General features: G+C 37.2%; 1 protein-coding gene across 5 annotated transcripts in view; it reads right to left on the reverse strand.

Moving 5' to 3' along the window:
- Positions 1 to 18,469, reverse strand: part of LOC135209616 (E3 ubiquitin-protein ligase UBR2-like) — a 97,432-nt gene that overhangs the window by 6,604 nt on the left and 72,359 nt on the right. For 4 of the 5 annotated variants that reach the window (XM_064242317.1, XM_064242318.1, XM_064242315.1 and 1 more), the window contains exons 22-29: positions 7,313 to 7,511; positions 4,040 to 4,333; positions 3,010 to 3,234; positions 2,393 to 2,602; positions 2,085 to 2,249; positions 1,459 to 1,712; positions 935 to 1,123; positions 314 to 530 (exon numbers count right to left, since the gene is read on the reverse strand). In XM_064242317.1, the coding sequence (XP_064098387.1) occupies positions 314 to 530; positions 935 to 1,123; positions 1,459 to 1,712; positions 2,085 to 2,249; positions 2,393 to 2,602; positions 3,010 to 3,234; positions 4,040 to 4,333; positions 7,313 to 7,511 (1,753 nt within the window). The remainder of the gene's footprint in view (positions 1 to 313; positions 531 to 934; positions 1,124 to 1,458; positions 1,713 to 2,084; positions 2,250 to 2,392; positions 2,603 to 3,009; positions 3,235 to 4,039; positions 4,334 to 7,312; positions 7,512 to 18,469) is intronic. The other variant, XM_064242319.1, reaches the window with a different exon arrangement.

The following is an 18,469-nucleotide window of genomic DNA, read 5'->3' on the forward strand; positions in this document are numbered from 1 at the left end:
ATGATTTACACTTCACTGAGTTACATCTGTATAAACACTGCACCAGTTTTACACAATTTCTCCCTAAATTTGACATTCATCTTTTACTATACTACTCGGAATGCTAGGGTATACACTTCACTGGGTTAAGACTAAAAAAAGCCAAACCCCCTATAAAACCAATGTGATTTCATTTTTGACAGTCTGATATTCATGGTGGCATAAATATATTTCAAGTCACTAAATGAAATAACCTTACAAAAATAAAAATAAGGGGGCTATTAAGTGTCTACATAAGCAATGAGTTCGGTAAACATGTCAACTTTCTCTTTACCTGCGAGCAGAGCATTTTTCCACACACAAGACACATTGTAGGTGTTCTTGAGTCATCCCCTGAAGATGCAGGACATGGAAACTGTGACACAGTATTGATCAATTCAGAGTAGTCTGGAGGCAGGCTGACGAGCTGATTAATACGCGTCCATGACTGAACACAACCTTCACTACCAGCACCAGCTACCAAGGTTCCAACACGATTATCACTACACCATCTGAAGGAGAGGTAAAAACAAATCAATGTGTATAACAAGAAAGATCGGTCCATAATTTACTCACAGCTTGAATAACACTGATAAAACTGTCAAGTATCGAAGCTCACAAAACAAAACCCATGGCTTAAGATATTCAACTGCATATATAGTATTATGTAGTATAGTCTGGGAAGATCTGAATACAGATAATCATCAAAATTACAGAAAGTTTTCTACAGCATCCACATCGAGATAATCATAATGCAAAACATTCACACCAAGATCTGGAGTAGGACATTTAATGTTTTAGTTAAATTTTCACTGAACATCCCGGAATGTTAGATCACTAATAAGAATACAAATTTTTTCCTACAGATATATAAAACCCAAAGTAATGCAATTTAATGTCCACAAAGATAAAGTACCTGTTGACTAGCTCCATTAATGCTGGATTGTCAAACGTTGACCTAAGGCTATTCATAGACAATCCAAGATATCGAAGAAGGCAGTAGAACTCTGACTCTGGTACCCAGACAGATGACTGTAGTTCCTCAGGAGTAGGGACTTCAGTTAAGAAATGGAAGAACAGGCCGCAACATCTCAAGAAAGGCAAGCTGTAAAATTAATACACACATTATAATAGAAACTTACATAATTTTCTTTCTCTTAAGAAAAAAGGACTAAAACTGGGCCCTTACAATTAAGATATTTAACATCAGGAAAAATATGACCAACGTAAGCCATCATAAATATTATAGTACATAGTAAATCTAACAATGTCATTAATTGGAACTGCAATTTAAGTTTTACTTTACCATGAAATATGTACAAATTCAATCAACAAAGGAATAATAAAGGAAGCAAGCCAGTTTTATTATGTATACTTAGTAAAAACTGTCAAGTGTAAAAAAGATATTGCCTAATATCACAGACATAAAGAAGTACCTACCTATTTTCTTTGATATAGTCAAGGAGGTGTTGAGGATCAACATTCAAGGGAGGTAAGTTAGCTAATGCCCTACAACAGGTCAAAACGGACACCAGCCACGAGGCATCACTATTTGTGCCGCTGCTGCTCTGTTCTTCAACCAGTTCATTATTATCATAGTCAAGGTCCACATCCATTTCAGTATTCTGTGGCTCGTATGTGATGAGAAGTTGTACAAGATGAGCTAAGAAGCACACTTGAAGGAGGTACAGATCCTGCAATTACATATCATAAACTTGAAGACTCAGAAAGAACAAGTCTAAAAGGTTTCTTGATGAGAATCAAGCTTCCTGAATTGTATTAATATAACCACTATAGGTTAAGAATGAAAAATTAAAAAGAAAATGTTGACAATGCATTATGATGGGTTCCAAACCACAGATCTCTGCTTTTACCCAAAAAGCATGCAATACTTCTGGGATCAAGACAAGCTTATTGTACAACAATGAGAAACTTGCAACTCATCCTAAGTAATATTTATGCCACTTTAAGATCAAATGGTACACGAGAATTATTATGTAACTTACAATGAAAACATATTAAAACGAAAACAATATAAATATATAAAATTCTTTCAACCAACTTACCTGAGCAGAGCCAATAGCCATTCCCTGTATGTTAGGGAAAATTGACGGTAAGCTTAGACTCAGAGTAACAAGAACACTGAATGTATCCCATTCTAAGAAGCAAGGCGCAGACTCTCCACCTTCCAAGACAACACTTAATAAACGCAAACTTGCTCCTTCAATGTGCTGTTTGAGAGGAAAGCAACAAGAAATTACTTTTGGTAATATAGAAATGGAAAGAGTACATCCCAACTCAGTAATAGGTACATTTATAAATACTGCAAGTTATACTGACTACATATAAAGAAGATAAGCAATGACAAACTAACCTGCTTCTTCTTAACACAAGATGGCACGTGAGCTGCAAATTTCACAAGGGCAGCCAGACAATCATGTTGACGAGACGACAGTGCTGTTAGAAGGGCGCGATTTGCATTACGCTGTGTTTGCTCCAGTGTGTGAATGGTGTAAGCAACAGTATCCCAAACCATTAAAGGAATTCTTCTGCTAGAGAAGTTGGGGTTTACACCTAAACCATGCTGCAAGGAAGGCAAAAATAAACAAGTAAGTTATACTCTACTGGAGATTAATTCCTGATTTGGAGGAAAATGGACAATGGAAAAATATGACATTCATATACTCTCATTTTAAAAAATGTCTTAATTTAGGAGAAAAAAAAGGAGACTGTCATAATTTACCAGAAACTAATTCCTAATTTAAAAAAAAATTAAGCAAGTAAAGAAAACAAACAAAACCAAATAACTTCAATATATGAAACGGCCTGGTAATTAAAAGAATAAATGGGGAGCAAATGCTATGAACACTGTCAATTAACATGACCTACAGACCTCAGGAAGTTAGTGTTTAATCTACATAATTTCCAAGTGAAATAAGGAGTTTTCAGTAGGAAACAAAAGAACTTGTTTTCAATGGAAAAAATACATACCATATAAACTGCATGTGCAAAATTTGCCATCATGTCTGATGTATGGGATTCTATCACTGGTATGGTAGTCGACCCTGGATGGTTGAACAAATAGCTAAATGTATCGGCAGCTTCGAGTGACGACAAAGCCATGATCTCGAGCCTGACTTTGGGGAAAGGAGCCGATGTCCAAATTCCCTCGGCACAGTTCTGTAGCTCATCCTTTTCTTCTTTTCCATCTCCTCCCTATGAAAAGCAATGGGTACAAAGGTGAATGAAAGTGCATTGTACATATACTTGAAACATTAATAAAAATGCATTTGCTATTTTAAAAAATGAATGCAAATACATTCTGTACTTTATATATGAATGCACATGCATTTTATACTTTAAACATGAATGTAAGTGCATTGTATACTTCAAAAATGAAAATGGAATACAGTATGAGATGGAACATTTTGCTTAGGAAAAAAAAAGGAGGGAAAAAAGTAAATTCTTCAATCATGTAGTATATATGAAAAAAAAAAAAACATGGCTTAATGGCTACAGCCAAACCCAATGAATGCTACCATGCAGTTTCCTTCAAGATGTTACCCTTACAGTCTGATGAATTTAAATTAAAATCTTGGGAATATACTGCTTAGACAATGAAGTTACCCTCTAATAATGTACTACGATTATATAATACAGCAGCAAGAATAAAATACATAACTAGATATACAGTACAATGAGAAATTAAAAGTATACATACTGTATACATTAAAATTTGGTCAGAAAAACCATGCCTGCAAGACCAGGTAAACTTTTTCTTTTTCTTTTGTTTATAAAATAATAATCACCAACATCTCATGGTTTAAAAATCAATCCCAGATGTTACACCCTACCTTTTGGTCTGGAGTGGATATTTGGGCAGGTAAAAGAAAAAATGTACCATGTTCTTAAAACAAAAAAGAAGAAAAAAAAAATAGTCTGGCTATAAAAATTTCAAAGTGCAAGTATCTGGAAGATTAACAAAACAAAAACTGAACTTCAAACAAAAAAATAAAAGTACCTTTTTATGCTTTTTGTGGTGATGTAATTTTGGCCAGTGCGGTGGCCTACCCCTCTGCCCCCCTGCCCCTTGGCTTTGATGCCGGTCTACAGCAGCAGTCCCTGGGACTAATCTAGATACTACAACAGAGGCACTCCCCCCACCACCCACAGAGCCTGCCGTTGTCGGTACGGTAATGCCAAAAGCCACGGACCCCGAGGTTACTACCGAACCTCCCTGTTGTGCTGCCTCCATGTCCACGTCATCTTGGGAGGTTCCTTCCTCATCTGGTCGTACTCCTGACATCACGACAGTCTGCACACCATGCAAAACACAGTTAAACACTCGACACACCAAGTACAATAGGACTTTGGCCTCAAAACTTCTGATACTTATTTTCTTGAACAATAAATTTTTGACTTAAATACCATAACAAGTAAAATGGTTGTTAACAAAATCAAAAAAAGTAACAATGAGTCCTTTTGAAGCCAAAGTTTCTGGATCAGTCACATTCTTCCTCAGCTTTGCTTATTCTATCAATAATGTATAAATGTATGTGAATTTTGAGCAAGTCTGGGAAGATGTCGTGTACAGTACTCCAAAACAGTGTGTGGGAAAAATCATACCTACAAAATCACAATAAACCATCTTATAATTACTGTATTAGTAGATAAAAACCATTATAATTCACACTACTATAAGTGGTCAGTTCTCATACTGCACAAATAAAAGAACTTCTTCATGCATTACCTTCCATGGCAAAAATTTTACACACTAACCACAGTAGCACCAGAAAAAACAATGCTCTGACTCCCAAAAATTTATGATTAATATTAATTCTATTTTTTGCCAAAGCATCCAAGGGAAATTCAAACAGCTTTTCACCAAAACCTTCATGGAACACCTTTATAAAATCAACTGTACTCCTGTCATCTGCTCTTACAATTAGAGCAGAAAGTTTACAAAAACTGACACCTATATAACAGTAGTAATGCTTTCATTGTTAAAATTACATATATATAAAAAAGGAAACAAGATGAGGGATTGTATGTAAATAAGTATTTAAGACCTACCAATAATTATGACCAGTATTTTCTGCCGAAAGATTTCTTATTAACAACGAAAGAACAAACATTCACTGCAACAAGGTTTAAACCATCCAACAAATAAGAAATAAAAAGACAACCAGAAACCCCAGAGCTTTCAAATAACTATCTCTACTTAGTTTCAAAATAAATGAGGCTTTCCATTTCAAAAAAGACAAAATGAATATACTCATGTTGTTCCTTTCCCATCATTCTGTTAGGTTCTGATTTTCTAGGCAATTCTTTTATCAACTTAAATTCTATTCACTGGGTGGCAGTCAAATGAAATAACAGTAACCCTAGGATTGCTTTACCTGGGTGCAACTGTTCCTACACTAATGGCCAGCCTCGAAAGGCTCTTCATTCTCTCACATTTTTCTCAAGATTCCTGTAACTTAAAGATCAGGATGGACTGTTCCTTTTCTCTGATATATATAAACAGATAGATAGATAGATAGATAAAAATATATACTACATATATTGAATCTGATGCTCCAACTCTAAAGCAAAAACTAAAACTACTGATGTGATATTCCAGCTTATTCCTTTCTATTCACAGCTGTTTCAGCAACTTACTCACAACCATCATTAGGTCCCCCTGCCATAAATACATACACACACACACACACACAATATATATATATATATATATTACGGGATAAGCTAGAAAATGTTCAACCAAGGATGTACCAAATGTGTAAAAACAACTTCTACCACAAGACAGCCACTTAGCTACCAAATAACTATAACAATTAGTTAACTGGTAGCTATTTAGGCACCAGGTATCAAAATTCGCTGCTTTGGCGAACAGAAATGCAAAACAATTTCTGAAGGGTTCCCCTCAAGCTCTATCTACAGCTCTCTCAGAAGAATGAAACAAAATGCTTTCCGTCGGCAAGGTGAACATGCTAGAAAAGGGAAAGAAAGTGTCACTTAATCCAGAAGTGAGCAATGATTCTCCCTTAAAAGTTTTTGGGATCAAGGGAAATGGAAGTCAATGAATTGAATTGAATAGTAGTATAGACTTCAGGCCAAAGGCCAAGCACCGGGACCAATGAAGTCATTAAGCGCCTAAACGGAAAATAACAATGAAGGGTTTGAAAGGTGTAACAGGAGGAAAATCTCACAGCTGCACGATGAATCACCTGTTAGAAGAGGTTGGAAAGTAAGATGAAAGAGGGAATATAAAAGGAGGTACAGTTAAAAGAACAAAAAGGGTTGCAGCTAGGGGCTGAAGGCATGCTGTAAAGAACCTTAAGTAATGCCTACAGTGCACCACAAGGGGTGCATTGGGTGAACTGACAGCATTAACCCCCTAAGGGGGAAACGAAAACAAATGGGAGAGATTTAAAAATTTGAAGTAATGTAGAAACCAACCCTAAATAAAAGGAACTTAGGATTCATAGTCCCTCTATTTACTGCTATGTAATTACTTTAGCTTTCTTTAATATAATATTCATCACTTAAAAGCAACAAAAATTTGAGAACGAACAGTGTGAATGTGCTGTGTACATATATACACGTTCATTTATACAAAGCTCTCGAGTCCCATTCTTACGAACTGACCAAAAACCAACTTAACATTAAATCAAAATTCAATTATCAGACAACTCTAAACTTCTGTTAAATTCTCAATAAATAAACATGTCATAGTTATTCTCTTGGACTACCAGAGAATTATTTAAAAAGTTGACCGACATAAAAAATGACGACAAATAAATAAAACCGACAGCATACACAATCTGCACATTTCCAAACTACTGCACTCTCATACATACTATGTTTGCACCTACATATGCGGCCCCAAAAACTTCTCTCTTTTCATTCATTCAGCATCATCCAGAAGGGACCCAAACATAAGATGAGCCAGCATCCCTTCCTTCTGTGAACGTTCTGAATGATGTCAAGTTATGATTATAAGACATAATTGCAAGACAAAAACTAAAAGAAGGGTTACGATAAAACAAACGAAACATAACTGAATCTATAGCAAAAATAAACAACATAAGTAGTAATATCAATGATCATAACCATAAACCATGCAGGCGGTCGAAATTACAATATGAGAAATCAAATTTACTGACAGAGGATATTAGATAAAGCTAATAACTTGAATGCAGAGGCCAGTGGGGGGAAAGGCAACCTTTACACCCTTATACTGCCAGGGGCCTAATGAAAACTTGAAAAAGGATCAGGAGAAAAAACAAACCTTTAACTTGAGCACAGCCTGCAGTCCCTTCAGCCAATCCGCCATTAAGATGGCTGGTGGCACGTCCTGGGTATTTCGCATTTTAGCAGCCGTGTAGGTCACCCCAGGAAGCAAGGGCAGGGCCGTGTTACAAAGGGCCTCGCAGAGTGGACACAAGTATTCGGACTTCTCTATGTCGAAGCTCAGGTTTTGACGGAATCTGAAATAGAAGAAATTTAACATTGTGTAAAATACAGTAACACATGAAATGCAACAATCTTGAGATAGAGAGAGAGAAATCTGCTTTATTAAGCACAAGACATGAAGTAAAAGTAATTTTCATAAATATTAAAAATAGGCAATCCGACCTCCATCTAAGTCCTCAAGTCCCTAAAAGCCATAGTAAACCATGACACAACTTATGTTAAGTAAACCATGACACAACTTATGTTAATCGTATTTTTGCACAATTAGTATGTTATTCTAATGCAAATGAAGCATATTAAGTTGTTTAAATGGGATTAACATTATTTTTTTTCACACTAGAAGTTTCATCTAATCTTTCAACCATGGGAATTAGTGACATTCCTTAATTATTTCTAATCTTTCAATCATAGGAATGACTGACATTCCTATATTATTCCTCATCTTTCAACCACAGGAATGACTGACATTCCTATATTTAACTCCTCATCTTTTGATTGTGGGAATGACTGACATTCCTATAATACTCCTAATCTTTCAATCATAGGAATGACTGACATTCCTATATTTAATTCCTCATCTTTTGATTGTGGGAATGACTGACATTCCTATATTCCTACTAATCTTTCAGTCATAGGAATGACAGACATACCTACATTTAATTCCTAATCTTTTAATTGTGGGAATGACTGACATTCCTATATTATTCCTCATCTTTCAATCATAGGAATGATGGACATTCCTGTATTTAATTCCTAATCTTTCAGTCACAGGAATGACTGATATTCCTGTATTTAATCCCTACTAATCTTTCAATCCTAGGAATGACTGACATTCCTATATTTAATTCCTAATCTTTCAACCATAGGAATGACTGACATTCCTATATTATTCCTCATCTTTCAATCATAAAAATGACTAACATTCCTATATTTAATTCCTAATCTTTCAGTCATAGGAATGACTGACATACCTACATTTAATTCCTAATCTTTCAATCGTGAAAATGACTGACATTCCTACATTATTCCTCATCTTTCAATCATAGGAATGATGGACAATGGACATTCCTGTATTTAATTCCTAATTTTTCAATCAAAGGAATGACTGACATTCAATCAAAGGAATGACTGACATTCCTGTATCATGATTTCATTTTTGATCTTTTTATTGTTATTCCCTTTTCAAATACATATATCAACTGATCTGGCACCATTTGGCTCTGGTTTCTGTACCACCAAGATCTCTATATACACTTTCTAACACACTGGACTGAAAAATAGAAAATATTTACAGTTACCTTTACTTTAATACACTTGAAGCTCATACGAAAAGTTGAAATTACACGAAGGAAAAAAAAAAAAAAAAAAAAAAAAAAAAAAAAAAAAAAAAAAAAAAAAAAAAAAAAAAAAAAAAAAAACGCGCGTTTGCAATATCTTAAAAACCAGTTCAGCACTTATAAAAAACAACCCACCGGGCTTTACTTTCACTTGCAAACATTGAACGAGTAGTACTTTGGAAGTCGAAAGACGTCCGGTGTGGAGGGGGAGGGGGGGGGGGGGGTGGGGGGGAGAGAACGTGTTAGGTTTGGATAACTGACCGACCAACAACGGCGTCGCAAAGGAGTGTTAATAACACTAAACAGAGGCAAACTTCAATTGAAAACCATCAGAAAAACAGCGGTTTAATTTATCCTTCTACCATGATTAATGATGACGATAAAACAACACAACGCACAAACAAGCCATGAGTGCTTACCGAGCATGCGCAAGCAGGAGAGAGAGAGAGAGAGAGAGAGAGAGAGAGAGAGAGAGAGAGATCATTACCTACATAGTTCGATGTCAGCGGTGGCAACGATCATAGACATGCTTAGTCATCCCCTCTGGCAAAGGCCGCAGGCGCAGGCGCAGAGCTTTTTTAAAGGGAAAGGTCGCGCCATTTTCAAAAGTCATAACAGACCTGTTGAAGGCTAACACTCTTTCGTCACGAAAAGCCCACATACTTCGACAAAGTTTTCGCAACAATTTTTTTTTTCTTTGACTTAAGTTAACTAAAGAGAAGTGAAAAGACTTCAGACAAGTTGTACAAATCATAACCAATCTAAATAGAGATGCAGATATGTCGATATATGATGGGTAATCCGTTTTTAACGCCTGAATCATGGATGAACTCTTGTGGAGAGAGAACGACTCTGAATCATGGATGAATTTTTGTGGAGAGAGAACGACTCAGAATCATGGATGAACATTTGTGGAGATAATATATTCCACCGATCTGTCAACTCGCATACAATACACAGAAAGCAATTGTTCCTCTCATCACTACGAGGAAACAACCAACTCTATTTCTACGTCAGAATAGAGCTACCTGGATATCCAGTAGCCTTTCTCAACAACTGCTAAGTCTCCTCCTCCCCCTAACCCCCCCCCCCCCCCCACCCTCTTTGTCCACAAAACTTCCTAATCATATGCCCGCTCACCACACATCCGTCCACCTTCTTAGACTCTTGTTCAAGGCTTTATGTACTTTGTCGTGGAGCATAGCATTTAGTACACAGGGTTCTTCGTTAAAACCACGAGAGAGATATATATATATATAGAGAGAGAGAAAGTGTGTGTGTGTGTGTTTAGTGTCCACCTCTTCAAACGCACACGCGCACGCACACATACAAAAACACACACGAAGACTGCACGCCACAGCTACCATAAGACAAGATTCACGGACAATCACCCTCGTGGGGTTTAAAAACACCATGCAGGTAGGTAAACTCGCACAATTCCCGCGAATTTAAACCAAAATGGCAACAACGTTTGTGATTAGCTGGATTTACGGGGCCCAAAGAATCTGAGAAGGCTGCACTACATTTAGTAAGGGGTTTTAAAATCAGTTAAATAATTCCTTTATTTTTTAATCTCTACAAAATTGGAATAAAATATGCAATAAAGTTCTGTGTATTTCCACGGTGTATGTACACTTTTAACTCCTCGAAAGAGTATTTTCAATCTTCAAGGAAATGGATGTTGTTGTTGTTGTTATTATTATTATTAATAAAATAAACGCTATTCAAATGGAACCAGCCCAAAGAGGCCATTGACTTGAAATTGAAGCTTCCACAGAATATCAAAGCGTTCATTTGAAAGAAGTTAAAGGTAGAAGGAAATGCAGAAAAAGAGAGTTCGCTTATTAAAAAATAAATGAACGAGTACATAAGCAAACAGATAAAAATGTAGGAGTAAATCAAAAACCCACAAGAATTTTTTTTAGGGTAATGCTTGGACTCTGGAAAACATTTTGAACGATAAAATGGAAACAAATTTTGAATGATACAATGGAAAATATTTTCAATGATGAAATGGAAAACATTTTGAATGATAAAAAAGTGCAAGTTTTTTTTTTCACTCACATGATGTAGTGGGTCATAATATTTCCTAACCTCAATTTGCAAAATGTTTCGCAAAACAATGACCCATAAAGACCTAAATCCCGCTCACTACTTTGGATCTGGTAATATATATATATATATAAGATATATATATATATATATATATATAATATATATATATAATATAGAATACTATATATACTCGTTACAGCAATCCCGCCTATGTATTACGTGACAAAGCGGAAATGAGCCGCTAGAAAAAAAAAAAAAAAAAAAAAAAAAGTAAACTAGAGCAGTTTCGAAAAAAAACCAAAAGTACTGTCACATTATCGTTCAATATTAGAAAAACGAAAAAAAAAAAATCGTCTGCGTTCGAGACGCCACATAAATATGAAGAGGAAAAAATGCTTTCTTAACTTGCCGTTTGTCAAAAATAAATATGAACTGATATGAGAAACACAGCAATTAAAACAGATATAAAAAAACAGTAATTAGAAATAGATAGAAAAAACAGCAATTAGAAACATAGAAAAAAACAGCAATTAGAAACAGAAAAACAAAACAGCAATTAGAAACAGAAAAAAAAAACAGCAATTAGAAACAGAAAAAAACAGCAATTAGAAACAAAAAAATTAACAATAAAATTGAATGGCAAATCTAAAATACGAATAAGCAGTATATATGCTTAATAAAAAAAAAAAAATACAGAATTCAGAAACCAACCTACGAACGTCAATCAAAGTACGGTTTGGAAATGAACACTGAAGAACATAAAAGATTATAATAAACTATCAATTTACAGAACATAAAAAAGAAAATGCAATTCAACATAACGGCCAATCTCTTCCCAGAAATATAACCAAATGTCCAAGCCTTTTACTTACGCCTTTCACTCAAGCCTTCAAAAGCCTATAGGCCCCAGAAGACCTCCCCCCCCCCCACCACCGCCCCCCCCCCAATACCTCCCCTCCTTCCTTAACACACACACACACACACAAAAGGCAATAGAAGAACAAGTCTTCCCAAGCGTGGATTTCCGGAGATGCCCTTCAGCGTTCCTCTGTTGCAATGAAGAGTTATGGAGAGGGATTTCCTTCGATTGTGATTTACTGATGATGCTTAACTCGTCACTAAGGAGGAGGAGGAGAAACAAGAGAAGGTGGAGGAGGAGGAGGAGAAACAAGAAGGAGGAGGAGGAGGAAGGGGAGAAACAAAAGGAAGAGGAGGAGGAGGAAGGGGAGAAACAAAAGGAAGAGGAGGAGGAGGTGAAGGGGAGAAACAAGGAAGAGGAGGAGGAGGAGAAAGGGAGAAAGAAGAAGAGGAGGAGCGGGAGGGGGAGAAACAAGAAAGGAAGGAGGAGGAGGAGGAGAAAGAAAAGGAAGGAGAGGAGGAGGGGGAGAAAGAGAACGGGGGGGGGGGGGGTGGGGGGGGGGGGGGAGAAGAGGAGGAGGATGAGAAAAGAGGGGGAGGAGGCGGAGGGGGAGAAAGAATAAGAGGAGGAGGGGGAGAAAGAATAAGAGGAGGAGGAGGAGAAAGAAGAGGAGGAGGAAGAAGGAAGAGAAAGAAGAGGCGGAGGAGGAGGGGGGGGGGACGGGGGGGGGGGGAAGAAGAGGAGGAGGAGGAGGAGGAGTAAGACAGAGGAAGGAGGGAAATGTATCATCATCATCACATCACCCCTCAAGGACACCTACTTGAGTTCCTCTCCTCTCAACTTGTAAGTCACAGAAGAAGAGGTTTTCAAACTGCAACACTTTTTTTGCAACTTTTTTTGTTATAGTCATTGTCCTATTTTTGGACGATTTTGGAAATGATTTTCAAAAAAAATCAATCACGTTTTTTTTATAATTTTTTTAGTCATGTCCTATTTTTGGACGACTTTTGGAATGATTTTTAAAACAAAAATAAGTGATTTATTTTATTTTATTTTATTTTTTTAGTCATTGTCCTATTTTTGGAAACTTTTGTAATGAGTTTTTAAAAAAATTAATTAATATTTTGTTACAGTCATTGTCATATTTTTGGACGATTTTGGAAACAATTTTTTAAAAGAAAAATCAGTCATCAAAAAGAGGGCAAAACTTCCAAAAATAATATTAAAGAATACAAATAAAAATCATATAAGTAACAATTTGAAAACGAATCTTCACGACTCCACAAACAATGTGATTCGGTCTCTGTTGAACTTCGATAGATCCAGTAATTCCGTTCTTGGTTTATAAGAGAGAGAGAGAGAGAGAGAGAGAGAGAGAGAGAGAGAGAGAGAGAGAGAGAGAGAGAGAGAGAGTAATCTTTGATTAGAAAGCTTCTAAATTCTGAACCTCAAACGTTTGATCTTCTGTCAAATTGAAAGCTAAGGTTTTTTAACGTTTTTTGAAAAAGAAATTGCAATTTTATATTTCTAGCAATCCAATTAGTAATTCAAGTCCATCTCGTGATCCTAAGAGAAGATAAGTAATCTGACCCGGAAATTACTTAAAAATAGAAATAAAAAAATATAAAACCAATCTACTCAAACTATAATATTCTGTCTTTTTTTCTTTCTCTCTCTCATCACAGTTACAACATCGCGACTTCAAAATCTATTCAACTGAAGTTCAATGGTTGTATTCGTTCATCTGACATTCAATTGGTATATTACACCTGGACCACCACCCACCACCACATTCGCTTGTTCTGTCCTCTGAACGATGGATAAACATGGTTATGGCAAACTATATTTTATTTTTTAGCCATCATGAAAAGTCCATAAAAAACAATCTCATTTTCTAATTAAAACTGCTCTCTGTCTCTCTCTCTCTCTCTCTCTCTCTCCATTCTTCGTCTTCTCTCTCTCTCTCTCTCCAGCGACACCGTTGTCACGAACCTGTTTTATTTTCCTTTTTTTTCGTCAAGACACGAAAGTTCTCACAGCCGACTTCCTGAAACCCCTGGTCTTATTATAAGGAAAGAGAGGATTCACTCCATCTATCCGGGGACGCTATAGTACTGTCCTTGAACCCAGCGAAGCTTCTCTCACATTCCCACCACCAGAGACGCATGCGCACACGTTCTTAATGGAATCTCTTTCCAGTCACGACTGACTTGGAAGGAGGAGGAAATATAACAATAAAAAAAAAAAAAGAAGGGTCACAATAACGGCCTCTAGCTTCTCTCGCCCCTAGACAAAAGATCGTAACGGGAAGTGGGTTTGCTTACCCAAGGACAAAGACGAGAGATGTAACCATCTACGGATGTAACCATAGAGGTATCAAAATAAATAGTATTAACTTTACCCTTCAACCAACCTCTGGTCGTTTCCACAGATTCCCACGAGAGCGGCGTTTGCCGTAGTTAATTACCCTTGGTGATATACAAGCTTGTATGGATGTACGTATGTATATTTAAGACCATCTAGAACTAGAAGCTATAAGGACATTGTGGCTATTACAATTACATACGTATTTGGTAAAAAGTGACCAGTAGATTCTAGGTAAGCTGATAATAAAAACATTTTCACACTTTTTTATACCATCCCAGATATAACATTATCACACCGTCCCAGAAATAAATTTGATTTGAATTTATAACTCAACTAACGTATCAATACACTGCAGTGAATATTATTATCCAGTACCTCCACAGGAGCCTGGGAAATCATCAAGTGACATTTGGCATCTCTTCCTTTCACCATTCACAAGTGGGACGTGATTGGCCCATGGGTCAACTTCCATCTGCCGACGCTGCCATCCAGTACCATAATACTTCTGAATGACTTTTGCGGATATTTGATTACAACAATCATCGGTCAGGTCTTGTGTCATTTGATCCAAGACATTCGCCAATTAACGATGCGGAGAATACTGCTGCTGCTTAAAAAATATGCCCTAAATAATTATAATTCAATTTTACCTTTGAGTCAAACTTGGTAAGTTATAAATCTTATGACAACCAACTAATTTCTCAACTTGCCTTTGTAAAATAAATAAATAAATAAATAAATAAATAAAGGTCTTTGTTTTTCCTATGTGAAAACAAAAAAACCCGTTTTTGTGTTTTTATTCGAGATTAAATATAATACAATACTGCTGCAAGTTATGATTTTACTTACAGAACAAAACGCGAAATACTACCTCAATGCAACCGGAAAAAAATCAAACTTCTTCCTTTGATAAAAACGGAGGGGGAAAAAATTGAAAAGGCGTGATCCGACCTCCAGCTTACACGGGGCGCTTGCTAAAATCTACGCTCAAACAGGGCGTTGTTTCACCACCGAAAAATAAAATAAATACGCTATATTTTTATTATAAATAATTGTTCTGTTAATATGCAATTTTTTTTTTCTTTTTTTTTTTTTTTTACATTTTCATTCTAATAAATAAATCATGAATGTCCTATCCTAAAATTCTTGTACTTCCACTCAACGTGAAATACCTTTTCCAGACCTTTATACGCTTTTTTCATAGGGCTTTCCTACTCCCCCGGCCCCCCTTAAAAAAACGGCACCAACTACTTCTACTTTAGGGTAAGCGAAAGAAGGATAGCAAGACACAAAAAGGGCACAAACATCTGGGCTCATCAAAGCCCATCCCTTCCTGCACTTCACATTACAATGACCTACATTCCCCCCCCCCCCCCCCCCCCCCCCCCCCCCCCCCCCCCCCCCCCCCCCCCCCCCCCCTCCCCCCCCCCCCCCCCCCCCCCCCCCCCCACCCCCCCCCCCACCCCCCCCCCCCCCCCCTCCAACCCCTTGTTAGTCATCACGTACCACCACTTATATGCAATTCGCAGACGTCGTTTCGAGTGTTTAAGGGGTATAGGAAAACCACCATGCCCTTCCCATGATGTAAGTTATAACGGCATGTTTTGCTTGTTTGTTTGTTTGTAAGGTGTTTTGACGTTGCATGGAACCAGGCAATGGTTATTCAGCAACGGGACCAACGGCTTTACACATGACTTCCGAACCACGTCGAAAGTGAACTTCTATCGCCAGAAATACTACACATCTCTAACCTCCTCCCCCCCCTTCAGTGGAATGCCTGAGAATCGAACTCTCGGCCACCGAGGTGGCAGGCCAACACCATACCGACCACGCCACCGAGGCGCATTATAACTGCATGTAACGAGAATATGGCGTCCATAAATCATTTTCTGATGGCATATATATATATATATATATATATATATATATATATATATATATATATATATATATATAATAATATATATAAAACTGTTTGAAGGATTTGTTATGATAATAAATCTTATTTATTCGAGGGAGTGAACACGTTCATGACAGAGAGCATACAATTTATATCATGACGATAAAATAAAACACTCACACTAGATGAGTGTAAAATAAAATATAAAATGTGGAAACAAATGAAATACAATCCAAAAGAAAAAATGAGATAAAAGGGCAAAACTTAAAAAAAGGGAGAACGCCAAGGAATGAAAAGGCGATAAACTATGAGAAAGAGAAAGGGAAAGCGAGTACAACATCCCCCCCCCACACATGAACGCAGGTAGGTGCAAGCAAGCAAGCGTTTAAACGAGAAACAAAATGAAAGTCGCGACAATTTCTTAAGTATAATAATATTCGGGGCTTCAGGAAGCCACCTTGCGTCCAATTCAGGCTAAATTTAGAAACAAGAAAAAGTCTTTTAAAATATCTTGAGGCTCTTGTTATGAAGTGAAATGTGCGTTTACAGGGGTCATGAATTTATAAACGCACTTACGAAATACTGGATGTATGTTTATATGTCCACTTGACTGGCAAGCTTCCATAAATAAAAAATGTAAATGAAAATTTTAAAAAATGCACTAACTATGATGAAGGCCAAAAAGGACGAACTCGTTTAATAGGTCAACAAATCTATTTCAGATTAGGTCATCTAAAAACGATAACTACTACTTGTGCTTTCCTGTTATAACTGGTCTCAATGATGTTAAGGAATTCAATTGATAATTAACCAAAGCTTCCGGTTAAAAATGTTAAAACTTCACGAGAGATGATTTATCAATGTATCTTTAAGTCGGCCATTTTTTTTCTTTTACATAAGTTGTAGCTAATTGTTCTGATTTTTTTATGTGCCGTTTAGGATTTGATTATATATCTATATATATATATATATATATATATATATATATATATATATATATATATATATATATATATATATATATATATATATATATATATATATTACACACTACACACATACACAAAAGTCGAATTCTTCAAGCCCAGTGGGAATTCTTTCATCGACCGATCATATCCAAACGACTTTTTCTTTTCTATCTCTTGGCCGGGCCATGACAACCTGAAGTGCCTCTAACCTCAAACTCCAGAGGCACCCCCCCCCCCCCACGCCCTTCGCTTTTCTTTCCCTCTCCTCCCAGAGGGGGGTCCTACGACGTCATTCCCAATTGCTCCGAGGCATTTTCTACTTGAGGGCCGACTGCAAATTACGACACGAGACTCGACTTGTATACGTAGAATCTACGTGTATACTTTTCCCATTCCACCTGGTTCTTCAAGGTTATAGCGGATACGTGAGACGGGGGAGGAGAAAATGAGCCCAAGGCACTTTTTACTTCATACGTAATTCCCATACATTAGTTTCACTCGTTACGTGCAATAATAGCACTGGAATCGTAAGGATTCCTCACCTATATTGAACAAGAATACAGACTCGTATCTTTGTGGGGCTCCCGATCATCAAAGATTATTCCTTGGCACTAGGTCAGTCACGGTTCAATCATTATTCATGTTTTACTATTAGACACTACCCATTTTTCTACGCACCCTGTATAGCTAGTCTCTCTTTACGCACACTATATAGCTAGTCTTTTTCTACGCACCCTATACAGCTAGTCTCTTCAACTTACAGCTCCGAATTTACTGGCAGCATCAAAGGTCGTGCTCAGAATCTACGGACTTTGGACCAGTAATAATAATAAAGGACTAACAAACTCCCTTTCTGCAAATCTACGCAGGATACGACCAGGTCTGACTGATATACCAAAAGCAAGTTTGGGGAGTAACGATCCCAGACAAGGACGTGGAAAAAAAAGCTAAATAATGTTTCCAAACTTTTGTAAGTATAATTTATTGTTTGTTTGTATGGTGTTTTTACGTTGCATGGAACCAGTATGGTTATTCAGCAACGGGACCAACGGCTTTCTATACGTGACTTCCGAACCACGTCGAGAGTGAACTTCATCACCAGAAGTACACAATATTTAATTTTAACGCGTAACACATCTAAGTATTCTATTTACATTTAAAAAAAGGAGGGGGGGGGGTGGGGGGGGGGGGGGGGGGGGGGGGGGGGGGGGGGGGGGGCGTAAGGGTGATAAAGAGATCAAGCCCAAAAGAACCCAAACTCCCATGACCACTGAGGTATCTTTTAAGTCTCTCCACGACGAGAGAGAGAGAGAGAGAGAGAGAGAGGGAGCGAAGAGAGAGAGAGAGAGAGAGAGAGAGACACTAACTTTCCGATTAATTAAAGGCAGTCTGCTATGGCCATCATCATAACGGCAGTCCCTGGCAATATGTGACCTTTGATAGTCATTATAACGTTAGAATCTCGCTCTTGAATTAAAGACATCCC

Source organism: Macrobrachium nipponense, chromosome 38 (assembly GCF_015104395.2).
Source record: "Macrobrachium nipponense isolate FS-2020 chromosome 38, ASM1510439v2, whole genome shotgun sequence".
Lineage (NCBI taxonomy): Eukaryota > Metazoa > Arthropoda > Malacostraca > Decapoda > Palaemonidae > Macrobrachium > Macrobrachium nipponense.